This window comes from Meriones unguiculatus, chromosome 8 (assembly GCF_030254825.1).
Source record: "Meriones unguiculatus strain TT.TT164.6M chromosome 8, Bangor_MerUng_6.1, whole genome shotgun sequence".
Lineage (NCBI taxonomy): Eukaryota > Metazoa > Chordata > Mammalia > Rodentia > Muridae > Meriones > Meriones unguiculatus.
This window is the reverse complement of record NC_083356.1, coordinates 120568462-120593516: the sequence shown is the minus strand read 5'-3', so window position 1 is coordinate 120593516 and position 25055 is coordinate 120568462. Positions and strand designations below refer to the sequence as shown.

At 48.6% G+C, this 25055-nt stretch overlaps 1 protein-coding gene across 4 annotated transcripts in view; it reads left to right on the top strand.

The window, feature by feature from the left end:
* Window positions 1–693: 693 nt before the first annotated feature.
* Window positions 694–25055, top strand: part of Itga6 (integrin subunit alpha 6) — a 65266-nt gene continuing 40904 nt past the window's right edge. For 2 of the 4 annotated variants that reach the window (XM_060390459.1, XM_021660311.2), the window contains exon 1: window positions 721–1074. In XM_060390459.1, the coding sequence (XP_060246442.1) occupies window positions 893–1074 (182 nt within the window). In that variant the 5' untranslated portion in view covers window positions 721–892. Of the gene's footprint in view, window positions 1075–19499; window positions 19721–25055 lie in introns of those variants that run through there. The other 2 variants (XM_021660310.2, XM_060390458.1) reach the window with 2 other exon arrangements.

Sequence of the window (25055 nt, the reverse complement as noted above, 5' to 3'; positions counted from 1 at the left end):
AAGCCAACACCTCCCTGGAAGTCCCACCACGTGCCGGGGAGGCACAAGCCTTCAGGACACCCACAGGGGCCTCTAGCTGTCTCTACTAGGCAGTTCTAACAAGGCCGGGACATTTGGGGTAAGAGAGGGGAGAAGAGTTGAACCTAGGGGTTCTACCCAGCAAGGCTGAGTTTCTTTCTTTCTCTGCTTTTTTTTTTCTTCTTTTTCTTCTTTTTCTCTTCTTCTTCGATTGAATGAAACAGACTACTATATTTTTAACCTGTACAGCATTATCGACGTGCGTGACAGTGCAACGTTTGAGTCTCTGGGGAGCCAGCAAGGATGCAGCATCCATCCATCCCCGAAAGCGGTTAGGCGCGTCTCGAACACCCTGGAGAACAGATAAGCCAAGTCCGTCTTTGCACTTCGGCCGAGAGCTCAGAGAAGTGCGGGCTTCAGACGGCGCGGGCAAGCACTTCGGTGTCAGGTAGGAAGACAACTGCTTAGCATTCCGGAGCTCCGGGGCGCTTCCGGGCAGGTGGAGGGGACGGCGGGAGGGCCGCGGCGGGGCGGGGCCGGCGGGGAAGGTGCCCGTGGTGGGCTGGGCCTCGGGAGGGGCGGGGCGGGGCGGGGCGGGGCGGGGCGGGGCCGGCGCCCTAGTCGCTTGATAAAACGCCCGAGAGTCTCCAGAGAACAACGGGCTCATTGAGCGGCTGCCGGGTCCGGGCGCGGGGGAGCTGCCGGACGAGGGAGAGCGCGAGCCGGCCGGGGGTGGGGCTGCGCGCAGGGGCCGAGCGAGGCCGAGTGGCCGCAGAGGCGCTCCAGGCAGCCCGGCCCCGAGCCCGCGCGCACGGCGGCCGCCGCCGCCGCAGCAGCAGCAGCAGGTCGGGGTCCCCGCCGGTCGCGCGCGCCCATGGCGGTCGCAGGCCAGCTGTGCCTGCTCTACCTGTCCGCCGGGCTCCTGGCCCGGCTGGGCGCAGCCTTCAACCTGGACACCCGCGAGGACAACGTGATCCGGAAATCGGGGGATCCCGGGAGCCTCTTCGGCTTCTCGCTCGCCATGCACTGGCAGCTGCAGCCGGAGGACAAGCGGCTGTGAGTTCCCCCGACTCTTCCCCGTTCCCACCGGGGCTCCGCGCCGCGCCGGGGGCAGCGAGGGCGCGCCCTGCGGCCCGCGTGCACGGAGCCCATCCGCGAGCCAGCCCTGCCCGGCCCGGCCCGGCCCTGCCCAGTCCTGCCCTCTAGCACTTCCCCGGGCCAGGGCTTGGGAGACCCGGGCCGCCGCGCCCTCCACGCCCTTCGCCCGGCGCCTCCCGCCGCTGGACAGACCCCAGGCCCGGTCCCGGGAGACTTTATCCCTTCTCTCCCCGGAGTGCTTTCCGCGGCTCTCCTCTCTGGGCTTATTTTGCAAGGACCCCGGCAGGTGGCACGCTTTGCTGAGCCTCACGTGTGCGCCTGGGGACAGGGGTGGGAGGAAGGGTTGTGGGAAGTCTTCCCGGGAGATCCAGGCCTTTCTCCAGCTCTCCGACCGTCCTGTCCCCTCCCTGGCTCGCGCGCCCCGCGGAAGTTGGAAAGCCACTTTTCCTGGTCCTGTGTGACTCTCCTTGGAGTGCTGGCTCTCCCGCAGGACATACTTTCACATGCTTCTTTAAAAAGCACCTGTTCCTCAGGACTAGCTCAGCCGTGAAAACAGGCTTCCCCGAGTAGTGTGCTAGCTCCCTCTCCCAGCTCCCTGATCGCTCCGCAACACGCAAGAATCCTTGGGCCCCAGGACTGGGGCGGGCGGGCCCCACTGAGGAAAGAAGGTTCGGGAGTGACAGTCATCCCCACAAGCGCTTCTTCCAGGAGCGAGCGACCCGCTCTCCCTTTTAAACAGTGTTGGCGCCCACATGACCCAGTTCTTTTGATTGGGGCAGATTTTCTGGAGCTTAGTCGCCTCCGTCGCAGTGGGGCCGCATTCTTGATCTATGCTCCCGTAGCTCATTCTGAAAACAAAAGGTCCTCCTCCCCCCTGGGCCTTGAGTTGAACCCAGGTCCTTCTAGGACCAACAGACCGGAGAGAACAGAGTGCAGCCAAGGGGAAAGGAGAGGCCGGTATGGTTTTAAGCTGGAGAAAACCCTGATTCCAGCTATTTAGCAACTTAGGTTTTCGTGCATATTGTGGACTTTAGAATCTCAACGTCGGATTTTTCTGATAACACCTGCTGGGGGAAGCAGAGAAATTTACGGTGGGTGGGATGGAAGGGAGGGAGGGGGCTCTGAAGCTGCAGTTCTGAGCAGCCTCTGGTTTCTCTTAGAAATAATTGTCGGCAAGCTGTAAACATGAAATGAAAGTTGGGTTTTTGTTAACTCAACGGATGACATTTCACGCGCCAGACACACATTTGCCCACCCGCATGGAGGACTTGAACTTTTAAGCATAGACGTGATGGTGGGCGGACAAGTGGCATTCCCTCTTCCCCTTGGCATTCTCCCTGTACAGGGAACCACAGAGACTGGCTTCCTGGACAGGCATGTCCAAGCAGACACTGTGATGGCGAATAACTGGGGCAAGAAATGTCCTTGGGATGGAGATTTCAGATTGCGCCTCTAGCCAGGAATCTCTGTTGTCATTAAGCCTTGGGCCTGCTAAAACTTGTCGCTACGGCTGGGCTTCCCTGCTATTACAGCTGCCGCGGGTCCTCCCGGGACAAAGACACCTGGTGCCTTTCTAAAACCTCCACAGAAAAGTGTTTCTCAACCTGTGTGTCATCACTGCCGGGTCAGCCGACCCCCTCACAGGGGTTCCGTATCGGATATCCTGCGTATCAGAGATTTACGTTAGGATTCATGACAGTAGCGAAATCAGTTATGGAGGAGCACGAAATAACTTTATGGTTGGGGTCACCGTAACAGGAGGGACTGTATTAAAGGGTCGCAGCTTTAGGAAGGTTGAGAAGCACTGCCGTAGAGGCTGGTCAGAGGTCCGCAGATCCTGCGTCACCGCCTAGAACCCAGAGGTTCTGTATCCCAGGCGGCTGTGCACCCACGAGCTTGTCATAAAGTACCCCGGGCTCAAGAGAAGCACGATCCTCCCAGGAGAGGCAGCTCACACCGCCTGTGTACACATGGCTTCCTTTTACAGAAAGGTCCCTGGGTGTGAGTGACAGAGCCACTGAGACCGATGGGGCTCAGTTTCCAAACTCAGTGGGAACATCTGAGGGACCTGGGCTGGGGGGAGGGGGCAGAAAGCTGAACCTAGGTTTCTTGGCCATTTAAGCTGCTGTTCATTTGCCTTGAGCTGTGGTTTCCTCAGCTGAACAGTGGAGATGTTTCTGTTTCATTGGGCCATTGTGAATATTAAAAGTAATACTGCTCAGTGTGTGCCCAGCGTGGACACCTGCTGGTTAAATGGAAAAGGTTGATGGTGATGCATTTGGAAGTAGAAACTGTGGCCCTACTATGTTAGGTGCTGGTCACTAACAGGTGTTGTGATCATTTTGTAATCCTGAGACTCCTGCACACTGGAACCGGAGGCTCTGGTTTTAAATCAGTACCCTAGACTCTCAAGTCACATTTATGAACTCCACAACTACTTAGCTTTGCTCAGCCTCAGCTTCGTTGCAGAAGTCAACTTTCTGAACAGCTGGATGACTAGGCAGATACGTGGGCAATATCAGATAAATGCAGTTACAGAAAATCTACCATAAGGCTTCTTTTTTTTTTTTTGTAATTTAAACTTGCTATAGTGCTCTCTCTCTATATTCAGTGATACTTTTAGTTAAGATTTTACAGGAAATGATACTGGATCTGTGAGAGCCCAAAACACACTGGGTATTGCTGAAGTTTTGGGGGCTGTTACATTGGATTAGGTACTTTAAACTCCACCCAGGTTTCCAGGAGCTAAATTATGTTAGACTCCCAGAGATTATTAGGCAGACAGCTGAGTGGCTGAGGTTGGGGATTAAGGTATGAGCACCTTAATCTTCGGTCTCCTGGGGGAGGGGGGTTGAGTCATCTGTAGAGGTGGAAGGTACCTGGTGATGATGGTGGGTAAATCCTGTGACTCACTCAGCTCTTCTGGGAAGGTGTGGATGTGCACATGATCACAGGCAGAACCTAGGAGGAGGCGCATTCATGGAGAGAGGTCTGCTTCACTCCTGGTCTTCATTTTCTTCCTTTGGGTTGTTCCTTTGGTCACTCACTCTCCTCACTGTTTTCCGTGAGCTCCCCGGGGTTACTGTTACTTCTGTTCTCTCCCGCTGCTGGTTGTTGGTTTGACTCCACCTTGTGCTGTGACAAGAGGTCAGCTGGTCCATTTGTCCCCTTTAGAGATGGAGAGACGAAGCCAAAGGCCATGAAAGGTCTAACCCAAAGTCTTAGAGCTACTTGAGCAGAATCTTAGTCAAAATCTGGATCTGAAGGTGGTATTTCTGGCTTGTGTTTATGCTCTTTGTAAGAGGAAACAGCAGAGATGTCCTTCAGATGTGGAGGAACTGGCAAGCTGCTGAGTTCTGGAAGTGTATTATGGTGTGTTGGTTCATGGAACTGCTTCCCATATAGGTCAGGGCTAGCTATTTAAGGATCAGTACATGGCCTCTCTTCCTATTTACCCTTATTCCAACTGGCTATGGCTCAAGCTCCTTCTAGCAGCCAGATGATGTGACTGTCTCTAGCCAGGGGTCAGAGGCTGTACACTTGCATTCATTCCCTCCAGTAGAGTGCCCTGTGGCCCAGGCCAGCTTCTGAGAACTACTGAGTCACCTTGGGTCCCAAAAGTGGGGAGAAGAAACCACACTGGACAAGGAGGCTTAGAGGAAATCTTAGGAACAATACGTTACTGTTTAAGTTTTTACAGTTGGGAAGTACTGGAATTCTCTGGTATGTGGACCTAAGGACCTGGGTTTAACATATTTCCGTGACCAATATGGCAAATGAACTCTGCATTTTAATTAGGAACAGTGGGGCTAAAACAAAAGCTACTATTATTTGCTTAGCAAGTATGTGCGGACTACTGGTTTATGCTGAGTCAGCACATCTTGAAAAACCACCTTCCAATCCCAAGAACTGTCCTACCCTAGAGCAATTTCTTCATTCCTTGAATGTGGGCAGTACAGGTATGGCAGCTCTTGAGGTTTAAGCTTTATTTATCTTGAGGGGTTGATGTAATCTCTAACTGGGTTATAGATTCCGTGAGGGCAGCGACCTTAGGCCTCTCTTTGCCAGAGAGCACCTAGCTATGCCTCCCAGATACAAAAGGCTCAACTCATACACTCAGCTTAACTTGTGAAATCAACTCTACCAGCTAAAGGTAGACAGGTGGAGGAGTCTGCTTTGCCATTCCTCGCCCAGAGCTTGGGGTCTGCAGTCCCTTGGGAAAGGGAAGCTAAAGCTACAGATGTGATTCAAAGAGAGTAAGTCTTGGGGTTGGTGACACTGTCTTCAGACTATGAGATCGGTGGGGAGGACCCCATGATGTGAGAATGTGGAGTTTGTGGCCAGCCCCGTCCTTCCCCCTTGGGTTTGGGTACAGCCCTAGAATGAAATAACTTTAAATCTGGAAGGAACGTAGAGGTTCTTAAATGTCTGGTCTCCTGGGATTGTCCCAGATCAGCAGCCTCGATTTCCGCACGTGTGACCCCAGATTCTACTCTCCCAGAACTATGGGTTTGAGCTAGAGACACTTCCTTTCTTTAGCTGAAGGTGGTTTGTGAGGTAGAGGGAAAGAAGAGAGCCTCGGGCCGGCTGGAATCCTATCCTGTCCTGTCCTTTGCTTTCCAAGGCCTTGTGTTGGATTTTCAGCCTCTGTCCGTTCCTTTCCTGTAATTGCAAGGATCATTTTGGGCGGAGGAAATTTTCGCTTTGTGTTTATTGAATGAACCTGGAAACCCAGGTTGTGAGAGGTGAGCATGGCAGGTCAGGCAGAGTTGGTCTTAATTCCACCTCTTCTGGGGTGAGTGTGCGTCCTTTTTTTGGCTTTGGCTCGGCAGTGCGGCCATGTTTGCTTCCCTTTCCTTCCATGCAGCGGTCACCACGTAGTGGACTGCTCGTCTCAGAAGAGATACCTTGGAGCTGTCAAGTCATGTCCCTGTGCGGTCCCAGGATTCGCAGGAGAAGAATGGGAAGGCATGGAGGGCCCCCACACAGCCAGATGATTGACTGCAGAGAACACCCTTGGAGGGTATTATTGGGCAGCAACAGGGGTGGGCTCATTAAGTAAGGATTGCCAGCTGTTGATGGCCGGGATCGTAAGACCTCTGACTGTGAAAGCCCCCTCCCTGTTTGGGGTGGGGGGCCTGAGCTGTTTACACTCTTCCTTGCCAGAGCTGATTTATGTTTCAAAGTCCTTCATTCATCATTAATGTTTGCTAGGAAGGAACTCCTGCAGAAATTGCATCTAATTGTTGTCAACCCAAGGTTGAAGGAAGCCTCGGTGGGAAGGTGAGGAAGCAGCATTTGCTGAGGCTTGTCAACCTGGCGTTTGGTGTTTGCGAGCAGCGATCTTTTAGAACTAACTGAGAGGCTAATTATGAATGGGCTACCAACTGGGGCAGGTAGATGGACCCGGTATCTGACTCAGTCCCTGTCTGCTGAATTGCAGGATGGGATAGCCTGCATTTCATCCGCTGCTGTGGCTCTTCTGTTTAGATAAATAAGGCAAGATAGACAAAATCAACCTGGTGATCCTGCGCTGAAGTGTTGACTGGACAGTGGGTTTTGTGGGAGCAGACCTGCCCACCTCTCCTTCATGCTGTGTTCTAGTGTTTGAGTCTCTGGTCATGTCGTTAAGTCCTTAACTGACAAAAGCTGTTTCTAAACCTTCACATGGCAAAAAGACTAATGATTAAACTCTCTCTCTCTTTCTTTTTGTTTTTGGTTTGTTTGTTTTTAGAAAACTTCTAAAGGAGTTAAGAAAGAAAACTTCTGAGTTTAAGGGGAGGGGAAGAGTACCATTAAAGGCATGTGCAGAGGGCCCGAGCAGGTGATATGGGACCAGGAGGACTATTTCCATGCTTATTAATCATCCAGGTGGCTATATTTTCATGTCCTACAATCTGAAACTTTAAAAGAAACAAACAACCCCATATCGAATACAATATAAGAAGAGCACTTTAGAGAAATTCAATTTCCAAGCATCAGAGGGTAAAAGGAAAAGCAATCCTTAAGAAATTTGAGAAGGGTACGTGGGTCAGAGACATGGAGACTAGGCACTAAAGGAACTGCAAGGCATTGCCTGTTTGCCAAATCTGCTTGCTTTGCTTGCTCATGCACAGGTCACCATGGTTTCTTCTTGTTGACAAGCCTGTTCATTTGGATTGTCTTGATTATCTGTGTGCCTCGGTGTCAGGCGGACAAGATAAGCACTTCAGACCCGGGGGTGGGGCAGGTAGGATGTCGCTAACCTAAGTCTCCTCAGGCAAGTACCAGCTTCGCCCTTCTCTTCATGACACGCTGTCTTCGATTAAGATCAGTCTTTATGGTTCTTCTAACTCATCATGATAGAACACGAAATAGAAGCCCTCAGTCGCATGAATGACAGGCAGGTGTGTAGAATGAGGGGTGGGGCAGGTCTGAGAACTCTGTTCATCCTTTTTGCTGAGGTGATGCCTCTCTGCTGCTAACAGATCTGCCAGAGGTTGGCCTAACCTACTGCTAATAGGGAGTATGGAGCTTGCTTCTGTAGAATGAAGGTGTTGAAGCAATTCTCCAAAACCTCCAAGAGACTGAAGAGAGGAGAAAGAGATTTGGGCCTTTGGCCCTTTACAATCCAGACTGTACTAGTGGGGCTGATGAAGAGGCCTTCTGTGAGCACGGAAATACAGAGATGGGTCTGAACCCTTCTGAGCCCTTCTAGGGGCTCAGCAGCAGAAGTGTTTCCAGAAATAGATAGTCCAAAGGTCAGCAGAGCACCTCTTGGATAGCTGAAAGGCATCCTGATACCAAGGACATGGTAAGGTCATCTCAGATTCCTGTGAGATAAGGCTGTTTAGAAAGAAAAGCCCTTTCAAATGTTTGTACTGTGTTTAGAAAGGGCCTAGGTGGCTGCTGAAATAGAATTGTGGGATCGGAGAGGTATCCTGCTCCTCAGGATGTTCCCAGGAGGCAAGCAGAAGAGACGTTGGTCCGTCTCCCTCTCTCTCTCTCTCTCTCTCTCACACACACACCCTCACATTGATTCTCATTTGTTTTCTGATTCAGTCTAAAAGACGTAGGGATTTCTAATCCTCCTTTGAACGTGAGGATGGAATATGCTTAGGACCTGTCAGAGAGCTCATAGCCAACCCATGCTGGTTTTCCTGTAGCTGTGGTCCATTGACCATCGTCACTGCACACTGCAGTGTGTTTCCGGCACTGTTCTAGGGGTGGAGTTGCTACAGCAAATAAAATCGACAAGAGTCCCCGTGTATCTTCTGATGGAAAAGACAAACAATAGACAACATAAGTAGTGTTCAGTGGTAGGTGGCAATAAACGATCAAGTGGAGAAAGGGGGTCAGGAGTAGGGATAGGGGAGGGAGTGGTTGGCAGTAGGTCAGCCAGGCCTAACAACTCTGAGAAGCTGATGTTCCAGGAAGACTGTGGGGGTGGGGAGGAGAACAAAGGCAGAGAGGGGCACATGTCTGGCCTGTTTAGAAAAAGCCAGGGGCCACTAGTCTGCTTGGAAGGCCATCTGGGGGCTTTAGGAATCAGTTTACTCTTGTGTGAAGCAGGAAGCCATTTAGTGTTCTGACTGTAGGTTTGAAATGGTAACGCTGGCTGCTGCTACCTTGAGTGTGGTCTAAGTGAAAGTACGAGTAAAGATAGTGATACCGAAGGGTGTAGCTTCATACACCTGTAATCCCAGCTCTCAAGAGTTTGAGGCATGAGCATCTGTGTAGTTCAAGGGGAGCCTGGGCTACATAGAGAGACCCTGATTCAAAACAACAAAAATCAGAAGAAACAATACTAGTTAGGCGGGGTCTGTATTAATACATAAGAAATGACAGTTTGGACCAGGCTAGTAGCGGTGAAGACAGAGGCAGCTGGAGCTGAGTGGGGTGCCACATGCCTGTAATCCTAGCACTCAGCAGGCTGAGGCAGGAGGATTGCGAGTTTGCAACCAGCTTGGGTTCCATAGCAAGGAAAACAAACAAACAAACAACCCAAGTTGTTGAATTCTGGCTGTAAGCTGAAAGTAGAGTCAACAAGATTTCATGTGGATAGTATGTAAGAGACAGAGATCAGAAGAGAATATATCCCAGGTTCATGAGCAGTTTAGAGAGAGGGTGAGGTTGTATAAAGCTGTGGAGAGGATGGTGAGAGGGATGGACCGGAGGGTCGATACGGGAGTTGGTTTTATTAGACATGTTGGGTTTGAGATTTCTAGCCAAGCACATGCAGTTGCGGGAGGCAGTTGAAGGCCAGGTGGAAGGTTTGGATGGTGGCTGGCTAAAGCAGTTGTGAAAGGTGAGGAATGTTTTACCAGTTTGCTGTGCAGGGGAGCAGAGCCCAGTGGCCTCAGGGGCATGGCATCAGAGGATGTTTGTTTGTTTGTTTGTTTGTTTTGTCTTGAAAAATTATAGTGAGCAGGTTTGAGGAGGATTCAGAAGAAAAGCAAAGTTAAACCACAGGAGGGCAGGTTCTGTGATGGCTGCCAGCAGGGCATCAGTGCTCAGTGCTTGGGGGGAGTTGGAACACCAGTGGCTCATTGTAGTAAGGAAGGAAAGGAGAATGAGAGGCACAGGAGCAGGCAGGTGGAGAGGGGTCCTGGTGGAGGGCTTGGGATCTTTCAGCAGATAGTTCGTGAGCCTGGTTACCCAACGCCTACATGGAAGTTTGACTGCTGTGTTGGGTGGTTTTTGTCAACTCGACACGGACCTAGACTTGTCTGGGAAGAACAACCTCAGTTGAGGAGTTGCCTCCATCAGACTGGCCTACAGGCAATTCTGGAGGACATTTTCTGGATTAATGATCGGTGAGGGAGGGTCCAGTTCACTGGACAGAGCTGCCTGTAGCCAGGTGGTCCTGATTTGTAGAAGAAAGCAGGTTGGGCACGCCTTCTTCCCCCGTGGCTTCTGCTTTAGTTCCTGTCTCCAGGTCCCTGCCCTATATTATGGACCACCACCCCAAACCAAAACAAGCCCCTTCCCCACCCAGTTGCTTTCGGCCACAGTCTTTAGCACGGCAGTATCAAAGGCAAATTAGGACACTGATAAGAGTAAGACCACATTGTAGAGGCTGATGGACATGGATTCCCTCCTCGCTCCTTGACCTTCTGTTGGTATCTGTTGACTCGTCCTCATCAATCAATCAATTGTGGTTGTAGCTTGAGCCGCCCTGCCTCTAGGAGTGTGAATACTAGAGCTCATCACACAGTGCCTGTTCTGTCCAGTAAGCAACAAGCAACAGCCTTCTCACAGATATATAGATGTAGTCGGGGGGTCGGGGGGGGGAAGGGCTTGGGGATCGGGTTAAAGGTATGCTGCTCTGTGTAGGACTATGGCTAGAGTCGGGAAGTGTTCACAGACAGATGGAAAGCATCACATTGTCCACATGATGGGAATATAGGACTTGAAAGACAGAGAAAATAGGAACACATTAAGAAGGTTCTCAGGTCTTCATTTCCTCAGGTTGTGTTTGAGCTACACCGGAGCGCAGCTTTTATCGTGCTGAGTTCCTACGGTACTCATCTGAGTCATATCGAGAACTTCCCTGAGTGGTGGTAGCTGCAGCCAGCGTCTGGCACTGTCTGGCCTGTGCACTCTGCCATGGTTCCTTCAAGCTGAGGTAGTACCAAGTGTGCGATGGGGGTCATGTACCATGCGTTGTGGCAGTGAGGACGGTGACCCTGTGTGGCCAGGCCAGGCCTTGCTGCCTGAGCTTCACGACCTGGTTTGTAATTGACTCAGCCCACACTCATCGCTGCCTAGAGTAGTAAAAACCTCCCTGCCCTGGTGTCATGGACTGTGTTTGTGCTCTTGACCTTGCTGAGTTGTCAGAGAGGAGGAAAATGAGGACATACCAGCACTTCTGTCCTACTTTCATTTTCTTTTCTTTTCTTTCTTTCTTTCTTTCTTTCTTTCTTTCTTTCTTTCTTTCTCTCTCTCTCTCTCTCTTTTTTTTTTTCCAAGACAGGGTTTTCCTGTGTAGCCCTGACTGTCCTTGCTCTGTAGATCAGGCTGGCCTCAAACTGAGAGAGCTGCCTGCCTCTGCCTCCTGGATTCTGGGATTAAAGGCATGTGCCACCACTCCCAGGCTCTTTCTGTCATTTTCAGTCTCTTCATTGAAATAAGAGGCATGAGCCTTTAGTGATTCAAAAGGAAATAGTATCTTCACATTACTTGAACATGAATAATCAGGATGTTGGCATCCACTCTCCCGGGTATGACACAGGATGTGGAACAGCTTCCTAAGGTGGCGTGGTGGTTTGTTGCTTTTTACTCTTCACAGCCAGTATCAATACAGCTCAGGATGGAGTAGGTGAATTTTAGCGTGAAACACGAAGCTCTCCATGATATCTCCGAACTTTGGACAGTTACTTTTGGCTGCCGTCCGTACATGTTCACCCGTCCTTGTCATTGGGTCATCGGGTTGAGAAGCTTTGATTAACCTTTTTCTGAAGACAGAAGGCTAAGAACACCCTTCCTCCCCTCCCCCCCCACCCCAGCCTCTGCAAAATCCCCTGAGTAGCATGAGTCCTGCTGTCAGGTGCCTGAGGCCTTGCCCACCTGACCCACTACCATAGCCACCTACCTGCCTGCCTTCAGATGGAAGAGCCAATCTTCAGAATTAATCATGCCTGTAGAGTAGCATCTTAGTTCTTAGAACTTCCCCACATGCTGGCCTAGAACCGATCGCAGACACCCAGGCAGCCCTCCCTATCCCCCGATGATTGGCAGAATTCCGAGTGGCCACTCACTTTCTGCTGAGTCTCGGGATTCCTCAGATTCACACTGGTCCGTCTCTGTTAGTGTGCAGTGTTTGTGCAGAAGAGAACACTGCCCGCCTGTCCTGGCTAAGTCCCTTGTCTGGGAAAAGTACTCTGAAAATGTGTCCTGTGCGGATGTGGTCACCCTTACTCTGTGAGCCTCGAGAAAGCGAGGCCCGTTGTTGACTTTTGGTTCAAGTCTAATAGTATGTCCTCAACTAAGTATTCCTAGGGCCCTTTGCTCTGATTTAATTCCTCATCTACATCTGTGACTCTTAGAAAATAGGAACAGGATGACCAGATCTCTAGAATGATCGTTACGTTCTAGTTAAAATGACAAAATGAACCTTATGGCCAAAAAGTTTTTCACCGTAGCTATTTCTAAGTGTACAGTTTGGTAGCATCGAAAACATATACACTGTTGCATACTTCACGTGTGTGTATGTGCATCCATGGTGTATGTGTATGTGCAGATATGTGTAGAGAACAGACGTTGACATGAGTGTCTTCTGTTCTGCTCCACCTTATGCTTTGGGTCAAGGTCTTACTGAACCCAGAGTTCACTGTTTAATCTAGACCAGCAAGCCACCACCAGGACCTGTCCGTCTCCACTCCGCGCCTCTGCTGGTGTTACGGGAATGCACAGAGCCTGGTTTTTACATGAGTGCTGAGGATTGGGGCTCGGGTCCTCATGATGTACAGCAAGCACTTTACCCACTGAGCCATCTCCCAGCTTCCCCGCCCTGGCACTTCTTGTTCTGTGACATTTATGACAAATGACCATAAGGTATCAGCAAGCTAAACCTTAATTCAGTACAGGGTTTCGGATTGCCCATCATCTGCTACTGTATGTAATGTGTTGGCAGTGCATTTATAGTAGAAGTTGGAATTCAGTCTCATACTTTACAACTTGTGTTTTGCCAAGCTGATTAAAGGTTCTGGTTCAAGTCGCCAGTTGTGTACCTTGGCCCCTTCTGTAGAGGAACCCGGCATCCTCTGACTAATTAGAAGATTTTTATCTTAACAAGTTTTTATCCTGTGAAAGAGAAAATGACATTGATAAAAAGCCTGGCCATCTTAGCTGGTTGCACGTATCTTGCTATTCCGCCTTTCTAGCTCTTGATGGCTTTAAAATGAAACCGAGAGTACCTTTAGCTGCACACTAGATGCAGTTAGGGGTCAAGAGTCGAGGGAAAGTACCTATTTATCCAGGGATTGACAATTGTGCCAACAGCTGCCCCTCAATAAAGCCATCTTTAGATTGTCTAGCAAATGCTTTTCTTACTCACCAGCCCCACCCTGCTTCCTTCAGGCTGTGTTCATTTATTACCTGAAATGAGCTTTCTGTATATTTTTTTTTTTCTTTTTGTCCACCGGTTCTTCAAGGGCTGATTTCTCAGAAGCTGTTTGGAATCTGTCAGGAAAAACATTGAGGGTTCTGAAATTGTGAGGCCTCTGAAGATGGTGGGCTTTTCTGTATTTCCTTAGAGCCTTAACTTGGAACAGGACACTTGTCACTCTTCAGAAATGAAAATGTAGCTTAAGACCCATTGAAGCCCAAGGTACAAGACCCAGGTGACTTCTTGTACATCTTGTACATGAATTTGGGGGAGTTTTGTTACTGTTAAAATTATTTACCTTCTGCACAAGATGTGGGTGAAGTTGGGCCCTTGTTTTATAGATGAAGATGTGGGCACTTAAGATGTCTCGAAGCCATTGATCTTGCTCCCGACAGACAGAACTGCTGCCACAATCCCCTTTACATTCGGTGTTGTCCCTATTGTACTTCCCACTCGGGCTCCTGTCCCCTCCTCCCCCTCGGTCCTGAGCAGGGCTACGCGCAGCCTCTGTCTTTATGAAATGTCACTGTACGTTTAAGCAGATCTGTCCAAGTCCCGATAAACCTCTCTCTCCTCCAGAGTGTGGAGGTGACAGGCAGTTCTTAGGAGGGAGGCTTAGATGTGTCCTGTTGTCCCCACGCCCTCTCTTCCCTTCCTGATTGGGGAACCCTTCCCTCCTCTCCCCTCCCCTCCCCGAATTGCTTTAGATTAGATGAAAGGTGAAGCCTGTGACTCAGGCGCTGACTCACCCCCTGCTTGGTAAACTCAGCTCCTCCAGTGGGGAGTGATGACACAGGCCGCTCAGGCAGTAGCCATAGTTTCCAAAGAAAGCTTTAGAACCCCCACAGAGAAGTACTTGCCAAGCCTTAGCTCCCCAAATTGTCTGACTCTCCTGTAAGGGGGAAGTGGAGGAGGAGGAGCTTGTGTTGAGTGGTCATTTGTCCACAGTTGAGCTGCCCCAACTCAACTGGGGGCCTCAATTTTTCCTGAGTTCTTTTCTTAACCTCGGTACACCATCGGATGTCTGTCTCTCAGAGCACCGGCATTTGTTTTCTCGGTATCTTTCAAACTGTGCTTTACGTGTGCACTTCGTTGTTAGGGCCAGGTTGTCAGTACAGTGCCTGTGCAGAGTAGGTGTGCGTGTTTGTGCTCTTAGTGGGTTGTCATGCCTCTGGGAAGGGCCATAAAAAATTAATCTTTGACTTTCTTGCGTGTAGCTGACGCTACGGAGATAACATGTGTAAGCTTGCCTTATGCAATTACAAGGTTTAGCTCGGTGGCCCGTGCTATCTTCATTGCAAGATTTCCAGCCACTCCTGTGACTGTTGACTGGCAGTGCGTCTTAAATCACATTTTTTAATTTGTTGCAGTTGTACGGTGCAAAGAGTTTGTAAAGTGAAAGTCAGACTCCCGTGCTTGGTGTGTAGGCAGTCACCCTGCTGGTCCTGGAGGTGGCCATTGTTTACCAGTTTCCTGTGTTTAAAAAAAAATGGTTTGGATGTGGCTTGTCCCCATGGGCTCTTGTATTGCAAGTGTGGCCCTCCACAGCGTGATTAGGCATTATCACACGTGATCATTAAGCACCTTCTAAAGCGTTTAGACCATGTCATCCCGTCCTAGCTAACAGAGTCCATGTGCTCCTGGAGCTCCCTTGCTATTTCTGATTATGGTCTTGCTCTACCTGGCTGTTACGGTACAGATGACAAGGTGCAGGGTTTCTGAAAATAGCAGCTATTATAGGCCTGTAGCACATTATCTCCATAATAACAGACCCACGGGCAGCTAACCCAGGACATAGGAGTGAGTGGTTTTAGGTGTGAACATACAAGAGTTCTTCCATTCTGGTAACCGTTGCTCCAGACAGCCTGAGTGTCCCTCTGAAGTGCATGTCCACTCCTTGCATAGTAAACCCCAACTCCTACCAACCAGCAACTAAAGGGGATATATCTAGCCTCTGGGCCAGTTAACTGGTTCCCGAATCACTCTGGCCCCTAAATATTTTGTAAATAGCTAAGTGCAGTAGAGTATTAAATAATGTAAATTGTTTATGTACTTGGTTTGGTTTTCATAGAGTTTAAATGTGTCCATGCTTCTCTTCACAGTATTCTACTTCTATATCTAGGTTTAAGAGAAATAAAAAGGCCCAGCTGTGGAGTAGCATTGTTGTGAAGCATTTGCCTACTGTGAACAGGCCTGATACCCAGTATGGAAAAAAAGGAAAAAACCTAAAAAAAAAAAAAAAAAAAAAAAAACCCTCTTTGGGTTTTGCAATTTTGCTTGGTGCCTTCCTGGCCTACCAGAGCTTGGATATCTGGTTCCTGGTGTTGGGACTCACTATCCAACCATTCCTCCATGGGAGCCTCAGCCTTGTTATCCAAGATGGCAACATGGATGTTCTGGGCAGGGGACGAAAGAAATGAAGAGCAGAGCTATGGGCCCATGTCCACCACACCACCTCTGAAGGAAAGTTCTCAGAAGCAGCCATAGACTCCACATTCAGCAGGAATAGGGGCGGCGTGTCCAGTGGGAAAGGGGGGCCTAGAGAAGTCCTTTGGGCTGTCTAATGCCCAGCTAAAAGGCTTTTAACATGGAAAAGGAGGGAACCTGCCCTTGGCATGGGCCAGAGGCCCCTGGCACAGCTGCTAACCTTACTGCTTCAGTTATCGCAGTTAGAAAACAAGCTATGTGATCCTATTAATTTCCTTTTTAAAACACTGAAAAATTTGGATTTCCTAAGCTTCTAAAAGGTAGTGAAGTGGGTATTGGCACTCAGCTGGGTGTGAGCGTGTTAGATATACTTTATCTCTTCCTGGTTTTTATTAACAACATTTTGCTGAAAAAAAAAAAAGATTAAATGTCGGCATTTTTTCCTTTGCAAGTGAAATATGAGCTATTTGCCAGCATCTACTAAGAAACTTGATTGACACCAATTGTATCGCTCCTACGTATTAGCATATATAAAAATTTTCTGCTTATTACGTACTTGGACATAAAATATTAAAGATGATGAGTAATTATAAAGTAAATATTCCCTTAGCAGAAGTTTGCTAGGCAGCCACCATGCGTCAAGAGTGAAGGTCACAGGTCCAGCATATATAGCTTTCCAGTGTGGTTCCTTGGAAGGAAAATTTAGAGACTGTACTTGTGTAAAGGACAAATGCGATTTGTCAACTGAAAACTCAGACATCCAATCGCTCACAAGTGTAGGACATGACTGAATTCCACATTTGACAAGCTCTGGCAGCCACTTTGTGAATCTCAAATCCCAGCGTTGCCTGGAGACAGTCCTTACAACTGGGAACTTCCCTGCCTCCCTTTTCTGATTCCGGAGGACAGCGTTTTTATTGTAGCCCTTGCTTGGATGGTGTCTTGCCACTCGGTTGCTCTGTCAGCCGGGAACACCTCTCAGCAAATCAGTTTATTTTTCAAATGAGCTGGTTTTCGATTTATACTTCTACTGTTGAGTTTGTGTTGAGTCAAAGTGGAATTCTTGACCGCTTTAAATATGGCCAGCGGATTGTCTGACTGTTTTTTATGTGCAGGGGTAGAAGCAGAACTCTGTACCCAGCCCCTCTTCCATTTTAATTTGACCACTTGTACCAACACTGTGTTTAATTGTGAGTCAGTGGTTGTGGTCTGACGCTCACCCCGGGCCCATTCAGGGTAGAGGTTTCTGAGCTGCAGGAGTCGGGTGTTCTAGTTAATAGAAACGGGTCTGGCCTTGGATGACCCTTTTTTGCCTGAACTCCGTTGCTGTTAGTCAGAGGCGCGCCTGTAGGAACCTGCACGGGTCAGGTAGGAACCAGAACCCGCAGGCGTAGCTGGCACACTCGTTCCCTGGTCACTGGCACCTGGGGCTAGTTCCAGCATGCTTTCTCAGAGAGACAGGGGAAAAGGCTCTTACAAGAATTTTTCAAAAGGCCACAGCCAAATTACTGGTCTTGTAATCTAGTTAAAGACAACAAGTAATTTCTTAGGGCTCCTGGTGAGCATAAAGCACTTAGTAGGCCTTAATGATAATCATCTCCTATAAATAAATATTCTTTAAAAAATGGTTAATTGGGGTTTTTGTGTGATTCTCTCAAACGTAGCCAAAGGTAGACTAGGGATTGAGTGGTTCAGCCCAAGATCTTAGCGCTAGGGAGTACTGGGCACAGCTCCGTGTTGTCACTTACCCAGCCATGTGACCGAGTCCACGTTAGTGAAGCCAGAGGTACTGACAGTGGCCACTGGGTTCAGAGCAGGATGCCGCTTGCGTGGAACGGGGTGGCGTGTATCATTAGTTCAGTGATAGCTTCCTGCCCGGACTTGGAGGATGGGCATGCTGTTCGCGGTGGGAGGTTTCTGGTGTTTTGAACAGAGCTTGTAGTTTAGCTCTGTTATCAGCTTCTCTGTAAATGTGAAAACATGCTCGAGGTAGACAGATTTGCTTCACCACAAGTTTTAGCTCATACTCGCCCAACTGGATCAGCCAGTTAAGCAAGTAAAAAGGACTTTCTTTATTGTTATTATTATTTTAATTGTTGTTTTGGCCCTAGGGGTTATTAAAAACTGGACCCAGATTCCTGCCCTCAAGGAGGTGATAGTTCAGTTGGGGAGGGAGAGATTCTGGCCCAGCAAAGTCCACTTTGAGAAGGTGGAGTGTGGAAGCCAAGCTAACAGGCCAGGCCAGGGGCTGCAGCCTGGGGTGGGGGGGTGGAGAAGGAGCTTTCTCTCTGTTCGTATTAGGGAGTGCTGGATATCAGGAAACAGGCAGAGCTTCGCTCTAGGGTGTGCCGAGGAACTGACAGGAGCAGAGTGCCAGGGGTGGATGGCAAGGTGTGTCCATCATGGAGGGAGGGCTCCCAGTTGTATGGAAAGGAAGTGCCTAGGGCTGGAAGGCCTACCCATGTCCGGAATGTCTAAGTCTTGGGTTCTTTATCTGGAAGATGGCGGTGGATACATAGAGATACTCAGATAAGAGGTATTTGGGGGCTGGAGAGATGGCTCACTGGTCTTCCGAAGGTCCTGAGTTCAGTTCCCACCCAGCACACACATGGCAGCCCACACCTGTCTGATGCTCTCCTCTGGTGTGCAGATGTACATAAAAAGTACATACAAATAAATACATCTTAGAATAAATGCATCTTAGATTGTCAAATGTTTCACACCCGTGGGTAGTTTGTGCATTATTTGGGCTTTCTGACAGCCATACCCAGAAAAATATAGGGATGCTTGAGGAGGATGTACCGGCATTCATCCTGGATGCCAAGGAAGTGCTCAGGAATACAACACCCGAGTAAGTGTTGCATTCGGGGGGCAAGAGTTCCTGCATCACAGAACTGATGGCATTCTAGTAGAGGAAAGATGGCTGGCAGCCTCTCAGCCACTGGGAAGGTTAGAATGATTAATTCAACAGGAAGATGTAGTGTGGGGGCGTGTAGGGGTGGGGAAAGACTGGCCAGAGCCAGGAAGGAGGGATCCTCTGAGGAGGGGTTGCCCTGGGGTACCCAGAGGACACAGTGCAACTCTCAAATCTAAGGCTAGATGTTGTCAGCTGAAGAAGGCTGTTGCAGAGACTGCAGTGCGAAAGAAGATGGAGGAGGTTACATAGGACTAAGGTCTACAGGAAGGAGTGTCCCCCTCAGGCCCATGGGGCTGGAAGTGCAGATAAAGGACCGCGTGCGTACAGCCTTCTTGAAGCCCCTGTGGAAAGCAGTGGTTTTATAGGACTAGGTGTAGGAAGAACAGGGCTTCTCTGTGGGCGCTGAGCTGGGGTAGGGCAGAGGTGGAAGCATAACTGACCCGTTCAAATCAGGCTGCAGCAGCCCAGCTGTGACCTGATGGTGGCTCGGACCCTTGCCCTAGCGGAGCAGCCGCTGAGAGGGGGCCAGATGCTGAGTAAAACGCGGCGTGTACCGACGTGAGGGAAAGTGAGTCAACGCTGACCCCTCGCTGTTGTCCCGAGGCCTGGGTAGATAGTATGCATGCCTTTATCACCCCAGGAACAGCACGTGGAGGACTGGAGCAGCGCAGTTCTGTTGTGGACATATTGTGGGGGTGGGGGAGGGAGAAAAATTAACGTGGCATAGTTAAAACCAAAAATACGGAGCAGGCCTTGGTACTTCTATGTACTGTGTACTCTGTGCTATGTACAATTGCCTGTAGCAGGCCTGCTGTGCCCAGTTCTGAGACAGTGGAGAGCCTCCCCACCCCCACCCCAGCACTTAAACATAGTCACATAACCAGTAATATATGATCTAGACGGAAAGCCGTCCTTGTGAAGGGGAATCCTTTACAGTCTCGTAAAGGTTCCTCAGGGTGTTAGGTCTGGCAGTTATTAAAACTGGACTTTGTCTGAATTGTGTAACTTAGTTGGGTTAGTTTGCTATTCACTGAGTGTACTTTGTATACCAGATATTCAGCTGTGGAGACACAGGAGTGAGGGGCACTCATGGCTTCCGGCCCCGTGGAGGTGGCCTTCCGGTGAGGGAGGAGGAGAGTGGGCAAGAGTTGTCTCTGGTTGTTACAAAGAAGGTAAGGTCAATGAGAACCAAGAGGCAGGCACGGGAATGCGTTCAGCACAGGCCTGGAGGATACAGGAGAGAGGGGAGCCAGTGCGCAGGTCCCGAGCTGCCATAGTAGAGGGCAGTTGGCTGCAGGAGGTGGGCAAGCCCACATAGAGAAGGAAAGGATCAACCTGAAGCCCGCCTGCTGGAAGTACTCAACCCAAAATGCTTTTTCAATCAAGGTCGTTAGCACACTTCAAGTTCGTGGTATCCAGCCAGAACTCAATCTTAATCTGAGAAAGGGGCCATGTTGGACTTCCTGCTGAGGTCCATAGACCGATCCTACTGTGTCTGTACCCTGACTCACCAAAACTGTGAATGTGGACTGTTAAAGACTTTCAGATTGGCTGCCTTCAGTTAGGAAAAGGACCCCGATGGGCTCCGGGATTTCAGAGAAGGTCCTTCAGAGTGGGGGAGAAGTGGGCCAGGCGAAGACAGTGGGCAGCTTAGCAAATAGTGTGTTTCAGGCCACTGCAGTCCCGGTAACTTGCTACAGCCCTGTAGAAAACACACACCCAGCCAACCAGGTGTCTCCGTGAGTCTACAGGGCAGCCTGACCCCGGCCAAGGGCGGCGACAGGGTTAGGTCAGGTCTGTGTGCCGTATCTATCAACAGTGGTCACCATGCTGTAGTTGAGAGCAGCAACGACTTTTCGCTGGAGGAAAAACTCAAGTTTTGCCAATATGTATGCGTTTGGTTCCCGTTTAGTTGTTTTGAAATGATTTCTTAGGACTGATAAAATAGGACAAACTAGATGGAATAATGTTTGCTGAGCATAGCTCTGTGCTGATGGAGATAATCTTCCTGGGGGAGCTGAGTTCACACCTCCAAGTAGTCACCAGAATGGGAGAAATAATGATTTTTGTAGCCCTTTTAAAAATAAGAAATGTGGAATCTAGATTTTTTTTAAAGTGTGTAAATATGTACATGCATATTAATGAACGTATGTATATGAATGCACAATTACATAATATGTGAAAGCAGGAAAGGGACTATTTTTCGGGGAGAGGAGGGACCTAGCAATAGGGATAGGAAATATGACGTGTATGAAAACGTTAATGAAACCAGTTATTAAAGTTAAAAAGAGTTTAACTAAAAGTAAAAGTTTAGTTAAAAGTATGTAGAGTGGCTGGGAAGCCTAATGTGAGGTGTGAGTCCAACAAATGGCGCCGAGCAAGCTTTAGGGTGGTTCCTTCACTTCTCCCTGGGTGAGAAAGGTGGTGGGGGATTCGGGGTAAAGTAATCGTAGAGAGGTGAGTAAAAGCAGAGTCCCCCATTTGTCCGATTAGGCTAATGTATATACTGACGGTGGCCAGGGCTCGGTGAGGAAGGAGGGCCGTTCTTGTTAGCCGCTGGCCTCCTGAAGAGCCCAGCTGTGGGGAAGAGGGTTACTTATAAGGTCCATGGAGCTTTGGTGACTAGACAAATCACCCTAGGGTAGGCCGGTCATGAGGATGGCTGGTCACGGGACTCCCGGGCAAAGCTAGCGCTCCAGTACCTGTGAACCCACAGCCAAGTGCCACCATCACACAGTGTGACACGGGCATGGTGCTCACTGTGGAATAGGTGTTGTGTGGGGCACGTCCCAGCCAGCTTTAAGTCGGAGGCTGTGCTGCCGTCACTAGTCTTCCACCTGGGACTTTTTTATTTTAAGTGGAAAAAAAGTGGGGGCGGGGAGAGAGAGTGGGTTTGGGCTTTTGGGCAACAGGCGTGAGCAAGGCCCATCCTGGTGAAATCTTGGCATATAACCCAGCCATGGTAAGGCCTAGGAGCAGAACTATTGCAGGGGACAGATTGACCTGAAATGATCTCAGCACAGTGTGGCCTATGTGGAGCACTGGCCTATGTGCCCTCTGCCCCACCCTCCTAACATGCTTGTCCATACATGGAGAGCTAATAGGAAGGTCTTGGAAAGTTGTTTTTCTTTTGCCCTTGGATAGCATGCAGAATTTTTATGATGTTATATGTTTATTACATATATTTATTTATATATATTATTTATGCTATTATATATGTTATTTCTCTGCTCCAGGTCCTACAAAATTGTTCTCTTAGGAGAATCTCTCAGGCTGACCTCAAATTCATAATTCAAGATCCTCCTGCCTCAGCTTCCTAAGTGCTGGGATTATTTGTCTGTGTGACACGCTCATCATCCGGATTGCTTTCCTTTGAATTAGGAAGTTCTGTTTGTAATGAATGCATTACCCCAAACACCCCAATCATTTTTAATTGTGATAGTGTAGAAGTTAGCTCTGGTTTTAAAACATTTCATATCAAAACGAATACCTCAGAATGGACTCGAAGGAGTAGGTGGCTGACATTCAGATTTGGCTCATAGTGCAAATTCCCCTAGCTTTGACACCATAATTGTAAGTCTTGAATATAAACGGTTCTAGGAAATTGGACTAGACAGCACTCTCTGAAGTGATGTCCAAGCTCTGAATAGAATTAGCTCATAATATATAAATAAAAGTAATAAAAGTATCCACAAATGAAAAGCATAATAAGGTTTTAAATGTTTATATAAGTTACTGATCCATCAAATGATCTCAATTGACTATTTCATCTGCGTTCATAGGAGCTTCATATAGATGTTGGTTTAAAATACATTCCTTGGTATATTTTTCCATCACTTGCATTCATTTAGATGCTTGATGTGCATTCACTGTGAGAAAGACTTTGACCTTAGGCCTGGAGGAAAGAGTCTGGATGACCCAGTTTCTTACAAAATTAGTGTGTTGCTGGGTGATGGTGATGGCGCACGCCTTTCACCCCAGCCCTCCGGAGGCTGAGGCAGGCGGATTTCTGAGTTTGAAGGCCAGCCTGCTCTACACAAAATGAGCATACTACCTACCACCCGTGGTCTGGGGTAGCAAACTGGTTGTCCAGGTTTGTCCCAGGCTCCCCTAACCCTCCCGAGGCTGCAGAATTACCAAACAGGCAGAAGCACATGGGATCTGGTCCCCGAACAGGGAAGAACCTAGTGAAGTTTGGATCCCCCTCGAGCATGGCCTGGTTCAAGGAAGAGGATGATCTGCTCTGTAACAACCCCTTTCCCCAAACCAGAAATGACAGCATAGGAGAGGGCCTGGGAACGAGGAGCCAGAATTCACGCAGACCAGAAGGCATTATCTTTCCTTCTATGCAAAGTTTAGCTGTTAACAGACCAAAAGCCTCTGTCATTTTGCTTGGAGTGGATGCAGCAGAGAGCTATCTCTTCGTTTATGTCTGATGAAACTGACATCAGACATTAGTGACTGATGGCCAGCGAAACTGTTCTTTCCAAAATGATTTTGTTCATCCTAGAGGAATTGTGACCAATAGCAGAGCGCCATTGCCGGTCAAGAGTGCCTCTAGCTCCTTGACCCGGTGAGCTGGACCTTCTGGGAGAGACTGCACGCAGTGCGAGCTTTGTTTTCTTGTTGTCCCCTCCCCCCCCCCGACCATGAGTGAGCATCAGGATGTGACCCTGGAGTCTTCTTGCACCCCATGGGTGGTCCCTCTAAGTACGACCACACTTGATTTTGATGTGTCGATCTGACTGGTGCCAGATGAACCTCTAGGTTCTCTCTTTGACGGTTTTCAGCTTCAGGGGACTCTGGGGTAGTAGCCATGATACAACGGGAGCTTACAAAAGTATGGTTAGTCAGTGACTGATACTCACTGAGTAGGAGATGGCCATGAAGGGTTCTTACAGAGGTAGGAAAGGCCAAACAACAACAGCCACACGAGCCACACGCCGCGTGCTCTCATGGTGCACACAATGGGAGCTAGCAGCATAAAAAGCAGTGGGAGGGGGCTAAATAGGGTTTATTATATATACTATATATGGTGTCTATTATGGTGCCTATAGTTGTCTACAGTGAGGCTGTATAGAACTTAGGTATTGATAAAGGCTTTTATACAGATTAATGCCTTCCAGGATGCCTGGGGCAGAGTGGGGCGCTGAACAGCCACCCTCAAAGGGAAGCAGATCTGTCTGGATGTCAGCGCTGCTGTCAAGGGTCTTAAGAGATGAATCTGTGCCTTGACTCTAAGAGGAAAGCATGGTCCCCCAGGTCAGACAGAGCATGTCATACCAGTGTAGCAGTGGAGGGGAGTTGACCGTAGAGCAGGCCTAGACATGACAGGTAAGCAGGAAGAGGAGTCTGAACAAGGACAGGGTCCTGACTTAATACAAAGCACGATTGGTCATTTAAGAGGTCAAGACTCCAGTAAAGTTAAATGATGTCAGGAAAAAGAAAGGCAGTGAGAGACATCAAGGGAAACAGAAGTCACAGACTAAGCATGAATCACACCACAGGGAGAGAAGGGGAGGAAAGCAAGTTTGCTTGACCTCAACACTAGCGACAGCTTCCTTTCCTTTGAGGAAACTGACATCTGACATCTGATTCTGGTACTGGTCCTCCATCCATTTATTCAGCACTGAATAAATAACACTTACATACCTGGCCACGTGAAAAAGAGATGAGTGAATTGTGGTCACAGGAGGTAACTTGGCTCTGGTTGTGTGTGAAGAACGGCAGATGGTGGGAGTTGGGAAAGTTAAGAGGAGTGATGGGAGGAAGGGTCAAAAGGCCATTCGCTTCATGTCATTAACTGGAGGAACTGAGATTTTTATCAAATGTTGAAAAGAAAATCGAAGCTCAAGAATTTAAAATGTAGCATAGCAAATAGAACCAGAAGTAGCAAATGGTGCATTAGCTTCCCTTTCTGATGATAGGGCCAACATTAGTTAATCAAGAAATAAACATCGTAGTCTAAATTTAAAGAGATGTGAAATCTAGAATAAAAGTAAAAGAGATTACCCAATATTTGGATCGAGGGATAAGTTTAGAATCTGTTACTTTTACTCCTAAGTTCTTTATTTTTTATTTCTTACCATTGTTGTTATTATTATTATTATTTTTTTTACTAAAAAATTAGATACTGAGTTTGAAGATGGCTTAAATGTCAGAGTGACACAGTTTGCTGGCTAATGAGGTCTCCTGATTCTTCAGGTCTTCATTTAAATGAACCGAGAAGGCTGTGTTTTAAATTAAGCAATAATAGTGCCCTTGTTCTAGTGAAGCAATAGTTCACATTTCTCGAGACAGAGTTGAGTAGCTAGAGGCACAATCTTTAATCCTTAAGGAAATGAATTATTGCCAAAGACAATGAAGCAAAGCTGCTATTGTCTTTAAAGTTTAAAGAGCACCCTAGTGTTTAGAACATTTGATTGAAGTAGTTATAGAAAAGTAGACCAGCTGTTTGGGAGTGAAAATATGAGTGGCAGAGTGGCTTGCATAGAAGAGCTTTTTCAG